The following is a 6,726-nucleotide window of genomic DNA, read 5'->3' as shown; positions in this document are numbered from 1 at the left end:
TAAAAAATCATTTGGCATAAGATATAATGTATAATAATTGCAATATAAAATGTAGGATTATCTTGTTACACGTTTAGTTTGAGGTAATATCAGTAAGTAGTCCTTAGATTACTTATTCCACCATTTTTACCATAATAATAAAATAAATTATCTTACAACTCATATGCATAATAAAATAACTTATTTCCAATCAAACGACAGTACGAACAAATATACGCATGCTCAAAGAAAATAATGAGCGAAGACTAATATTGTTCAAAATTCAAATAGACAAAATCTTCAACTAGTCGGTGGCACAATCTTTCATTGCACACGCCGTTGTGAACTTGTTATATTCGATTATTCTTTCTGTCTCAAATTATATAACGCAATTTAATTAGATATAAAATTTAAGAAATATAAAACTTGTTTTTGTAAAGTTTCAAATAAATTTTTGTATTAAAAATTATATATTAATAAAATTTTAATTTCTTTATATAAATAAAATATTTATAATATGATTAAATATTTATCAAATAAAAAAACCGACCCCAACATGGGTCCATTCATGAATTGTGACAAGCCGACCGTGCGTCTATCAGGCTGTCGCATTTGAGTCACTTAATTATTTGTATAATATTTAATTTTATTTCCTAATCGTCTACAATATATATTTGGTTCTATTCTTTTGGACATTAATTAATTATCTATCAATATGCATGCATGTATTCTTTGTTTTTAATTTATTTTATTTTATTTTATTTGAATTTTCAGTGTTTGATGACCTTACAAACTCACACACAGATAAGATTGTGTTGACTATTGTTTTGCCCTTACAATTGTGTGTTCATACTCTCTATTTTAACTTTCCAGCATTTGGCTAGCTATCTATACTCTTCTTTCATTCTAATATTATTATACCGGACATATTATTGTTGTTACGCAGATACATCATATACAGTTAAAATAAAGGAACGTGTGGCGATGTATCCGATGGAATTGTATGAGTTGATACAATTAGGTTGAGTGAATAAATAATAATGTATTTAATGAAATTGTATGTGTTGATATAAATTAGTTTAAGTTGGTCCATATTTTTACTTTTTGTTGACTACTTTCAAAAGAGGTAAGATCCGGTGAATCGGAAACAATTAATTAAGAATTCAAAACTTTTTTATGGAACAGACATATGAATATGCGTGGATCATACCTTTCATTCCACTTCCAGTACCTATGTTAATAGGAGCGGGACTTATTCTTCCTCCTTCAAGTGCAATAAGAAGTAGGCTTGCGGCTACTACCGGTCTGGGTGGACTGGAAGTGCATAAGTAGTTGTGTCAGCTGTTGAGTTTGACTTCTATTACAGGAGGAGTGCTCTCTCTCTTCTGTGTCAGCGAAGGAAGGATAAGAGAAATCGGCCGAATGATTGTTATTCCACTTACGATTACAGTGCCTCTATCGAAGCAGTGCAACTAAAGAGGTAGCGAGACTGACCGCAATTTCAGGAATAGGTTGACTTTCTTTCATTTTTTATTATGGAAAGTGAAAGTCGTTTCGTTTAGTACGAGATCTAATGTATATAATGAAATTGTATGTGTTGATATAACTAGTTTAAGTTTCAAATAAAATACGTCCAACTAAACTAAAAATATTTACATCAAATTTTAGAGAATGTATAATAAATTTGAGTGATATATAATTCTCTAACGTAGTATTATGACGAGTATATATATATAGAGAGAGAAGGTGTGTTAAGATACAAGACAAAGCAGACAAAGGAAAGTTGATCGAATGGTAAGCGATCCTCACCTGAACTTCACTATTGTTAGTCATTACTCAAATAGTTCATTTGAGTTATTTTGGGCCTCCAGGATAGAATATTTGGGCCTCAAACTATTAAACCAACAAGCACATTTTCGAAAGTGATCCATTAAAGCTTTGGTCTTTTTTCTTATTTATTTTTTAAAAAAAAAAATAAAAATCAAATGCTAGAATTAAAGCTTTGGTCCATACAAATTTAATTAAACGAGTATGAAGAGCACGTTTTATTTTTGGGAAAACTATAACTGTGTGTTTAGCCGCCAACAAAATTATAGCCAGAAACAACTAATTATTATTTTTTTTTAAAAAAAAAATATATATATATAGAAGAGTTAACCTAAGTAGCATTTCCCCCAACCACTTAAACTAAAAATAACTTGACATATATATAATATATGTATATATATATTTATTATTAAAAAATTATACAAATTTTACTAATTACATCATATTTTTATTATTTTTTAAATTATAAAAATATCTTAAAATTTAAGAATTTCGCATACATCAATCAACGTCCCGATACATTGATCCTAATATATTATCTTTATTGATACAATACACACCTATCCCGATCGCTCATGGGTTGAGTGGTGGGTCATAATGGGATAAGATACCAATCGGGTCAAGACCCAACCCAACCAACCCAAATTTGCTTGGGTCAAAACGGGTTAGGTAATGGATTATATAATGGATTAAGTCCTAACCCAATTTTTAATAAGCTTAATGATTTGTTTTTTTTTTTTAAAAAAAAAAACTATTTTAGTACTTAATAAAAATCATTTTTCTTTTTATAATGACTATATATATAATAATATCAAATTAAAAAAAATAGAAAATATTTCGACAAGATTTCTCATGAGTCAATTTAATTACATATTAGTCTAATTTTTAATGAATTGAGCTAATAAATGAACCGATCAATCTCTCCTTTTAAATAGTCTTGTTTGTGGGCCGAGTGCAGTAAAGTTAAACGGGCCTGATAGCTTGGACCTCACAATGGAAAATGGGAGCCCAAAGGGTTTTGTAGAGACACTAGACATCACTTAACTAAAGGAAAAATTACGTAAATTAATATATTTTAAAAAATAATTATTGATTTTAGCGATATTTTTTTTATTCTCATTTATGGCAATGTTTTATTAAATTTATAATATGTATTAAAAGTGAATTATGTATGCAATATATATGAATTATAATTGTTTTTTGAAATATATCATGTTTGTTTGGTAAAAAATTGTCATGTTGTATTATAAGTGTATTAAAATGTGGATAAATGTATTATTCATCATTAAATTTGTATTAATGTGAAATAAATTGATTTTTGTAATATGTATTAAACTTGTATTATAAATGAATTAAAAGTGATTAAGCGAAAAAAAATATTATCGCTATAAATGATAAATATTTTTTATTATAGTATATTAATGTAAGTTTTTCTCAACTAAAAGGACATTAATTAATTAAAGGGAACTTCAAAACAAATGTAAAGGATCAATTTGTTTTAAACGTCAAACATTTTACTTAATTTAATTAATAAAACATCATTTATTTCTTCTAAGTAGTAGCTTTAGCTTTGAACTTATAAATAATAATAAAATATGAAATTATATTTTATCATAACTTTTACCTGCAATGGTTAGGCATTAGGTATATATGAATCAATCAAATAACTAATATATATATATATATACACAATATACGTACATATCTACTACAATTTCTACATCATATATATATACGCATTGACTCAAAAGTCAATTTGTAATTTCTACCAACTTTTTTCTTACTCATGATTCATGAAATTCAACAACTAATCTTTTGGTTTTACACGATTATTAATCCAATAATCTTATATATAGTTAGATAGAAAAAAAAAACTTCTAATATATATAAATAAATAATATTAAATCGCCACAACTTTAGCTAATTATAGGTTTATTACATTTTATCATAACTTAATTACTTGCATATAATATAATGTGCATGCATAAAATAAAAAGGACAACTTTCACATATAGCAAATAAAGAATTTCATATTTGTATGCTAGAATAAAATTTGTATAATTACGCTCTATAGTAAACATATAAACTGTATAATTCGCTATACATATACAGTTGAAACAAATTATATAAAATGAAGTATATAAAACAACAAAGAGAAAGACACTTTGGCAGAGAATTGTATAAAAACGAAGTGTATAAAACGAATTGTATTATTATAAGTGTATAGAACAATTATATACAATTTGAATTTATATAAAATGAGAGGTGTGATCAGTCTCATCCGTGTAAGAATTAGGAATTCCTCTAAGAGAGAAAGACAAAAGAGACTTGACAAGGAATATACAATTGAATCGAATTGTATAAAACGAGAAAGAGAGAAATTACATATAATTTGAAAATTGTATAAAACGAGAAAGAGAGAAAGGCAAAAGAAACTGGGCAGGGGAGTATTTTTATTGTATAATTATAAGTGTATAGGACGAAAATATATGTACTTGCACGTGTATATACAATTTTCTCACGCTTTATACAAACAGAAACACAATTTATATATTTCGCTTCTGTTTGTATAAGTGAGAAAGGCGAGGGGCGAACGAGATTTGGGAGAGTGGCGAGCGAGGTCTGGAAGAGGGGAATAAAAATATATGTATTTCTACAATTTTCTCTGCTTTATATAATTAGAAATAATTTTTATACACTTGTGTTTGTATAAAAAGTGAGGAAGCGAGCGAGAGATTGGAGGAGAGCGGCGAGCAAGATATTTGGGAGAGAGGCGCCTAACAATTTTTTGCAAACGTTTGCTATGGAGCACAATTAAATTAAACTCTAACTACTCCATTTATTTTAAATTATTAATTTACTATTATATACAATTTTCTAAAAAAAAAAAACTTATAACTAAAAGTCTTTAGATTGAAACAAAATTTAGCTAATAGACAATGAATGTTTATTTTTTTTATTAATAATATTTATTATTTAATCATTGTCATATTAATGAAATTCAATGCATGCATTATGTCATTAATAAAAAAAAAATTTAGATAATTAATCAACTGAATTATTAAGATTCTTCGGTGTTCTTATATGAATAATAATCGATCGTCCCTTGTATAAATAATAATGTGAGATTACGCATTCTTTATTTTATTTGAAGAGAAAAAAGTGTTTCATCATTATGCAAGGGACTTCAGAACTATCTCAGTCTCCGAGTTTAGCTCGTACAAATCTCAAAGAAATTGCTTCAGGAGATGATGTAGAAGAAGAATTCGTAGCTGAAAATGAAATTGATTCTGAATTTTCCTTTAATGATAATGACAACCATGAAAATCAAGTACATATACCTGATCATGATGATGAAGACGATTTTGAATTTGCTTTTGTGACGGAAGGATCGAATCAATTTTCGCCTATTTCAGCTGATGAAATCTTCTACAACGGTCAGATCCGCCCAATTTTCAACAGAGATTTATCGTTAACCGATAATAATTCGGAGAAGGTTTCGACTCCGAAGAAGACGAAGTCAAATCGAGTTTCGTTAAGGAAGCTTTTTAACGAAGATTGTGCTATTGCGTCGTCGTCGTCGTCTTCGTCGGAAGCCGCAGAGTTACAAGGAATTGCTCCGGGAACGTACTGCTTGTGGAAGCCGAAATTGGCGGAAGAGTCTCCATCTGATCAATTGCGTAAGAAGAGTAACTCCACTGGCTCCTCTTCTAAGCGGTGGAAGTTACGTGACTTCACTCACCGGAGTAACAGTGAGGGTAAAGATACATTCGTGTTTTTGACAACTCCGTTCAAAAAAAGAGAAGAGAAAACAGAGATTACGAGAACCGACTCTGGAATAATCACCGGAAAAGTTCCCGCCGTTGAAGATTTTCCGGCGTTGCGTTGCTCGATAAGCGGAAAAGATAAACGGAAGTCCTATTTACCATACAGGCAAGATTTACTAAGCTTTCTGGGTAATGTGAATGGGCTAAATCGAAATTTACAGCATTTCTGAGGCTAATTACAGTGAACGAAATCTTCAGATAATTAAATAGTTAATCAGTGATTAAGCATGGGTAAATAATATCTAATGGATTATGAATGAAATATTGAATTAATTTAACAGGTTATGTATATATTTAGCATCTTTTTCTTTTTCTTCATATCATTGTGCGACCAAAGTAATACAATTTAAAATTGCATTTAATTCTTCTTAAATGAAATTAAAGATGTAATTAGTCATTCATAAACTTACGTAAAATCCATCAATACAAGTTCCGAGGACACCTTTACATTCCAAAACATCACCGTCTTGACTAATCTGACAATCACAAATTCGTTTTGTTATTAAATTTTTACCAAATAATCAAGAATGAGATTATCAAAAGCAAAGCCACCTAAGTCTTAGCCATATTGTATAGTAGAATTATATTTACTTTTTGATTGATCAATTATCATCGTTTATTTCGTAAAAAATAGTTTATAAATTTCAGTTACAAGAAAAATTATGTTCCCTGTTCCTATACTGAAAAAGGTAAAAGAATTTTAGTGGGACGTGAACACAAATATCTAAACTAAATAGCATAAATAATTTATTATAACATAATATAATACGAGAAATCATAAAACAATAAGTAACAACTATTCAATTTTAAATTATTAGCCATTATCCGCAAGTTCACCAACCAATAAAACATTTGGGTCTATTCCAAGTTTGCATTCCATATCCGCTATTAGAGGCGGATTTATACGTGAAAGCACGACTTAGTGTAATAAATTAATTTTAACTCAAATTTTATAATATAAAATTATAAAATTTATTTAATATTTATAAAAATATTTATTAATAAACTTACTAAATGAAAAAATTATAATTTAAAATTCTTGATTTGCTTCTATCATATATTTACAAATAATTAATTAATTTAAATTCACGTA

The 6,726-nt window shown here is 28.2% G+C and overlaps 1 protein-coding gene across 1 annotated transcript; it reads left to right on the top strand.

Moving 5' to 3' along the window:
- Window positions 1-4,855: 4,855 nt before the first annotated feature.
- On the top strand, window positions 4,856-5,951 carry LOC104648036 (uncharacterized). Its single transcript, XM_010324249.4, has one exon. The coding sequence runs from the start codon at window positions 4,982-4,984 to the stop codon at window positions 5,801-5,803; it is 822 nt and encodes a 273-aa protein (XP_010322551.1). The 5' UTR covers window positions 4,856-4,981; the 3' UTR covers window positions 5,804-5,951.
- The last annotated feature ends 775 nt before the right edge of the window (window positions 5,952-6,726 follow it).

Source organism: Solanum lycopersicum, chromosome 6 (assembly GCF_036512215.1).
Source record: "Solanum lycopersicum chromosome 6, SLM_r2.1".
In the NCBI taxonomy this organism is placed as follows: domain Eukaryota; kingdom Viridiplantae; phylum Streptophyta; class Magnoliopsida; order Solanales; family Solanaceae; genus Solanum; species Solanum lycopersicum.
This window is presented reverse-complemented; position numbering and strand designations above follow the sequence as displayed.

Bases quoted from the DNA above. Each gene is read 5' to 3' on its own strand.
- LOC104648036 (XM_010324249.4), top strand. From the start codon at position 4,982: ATGCAAGGGACTTCAGAACTATCTCAGTCTCCGAGTTTAGCTCGTACA.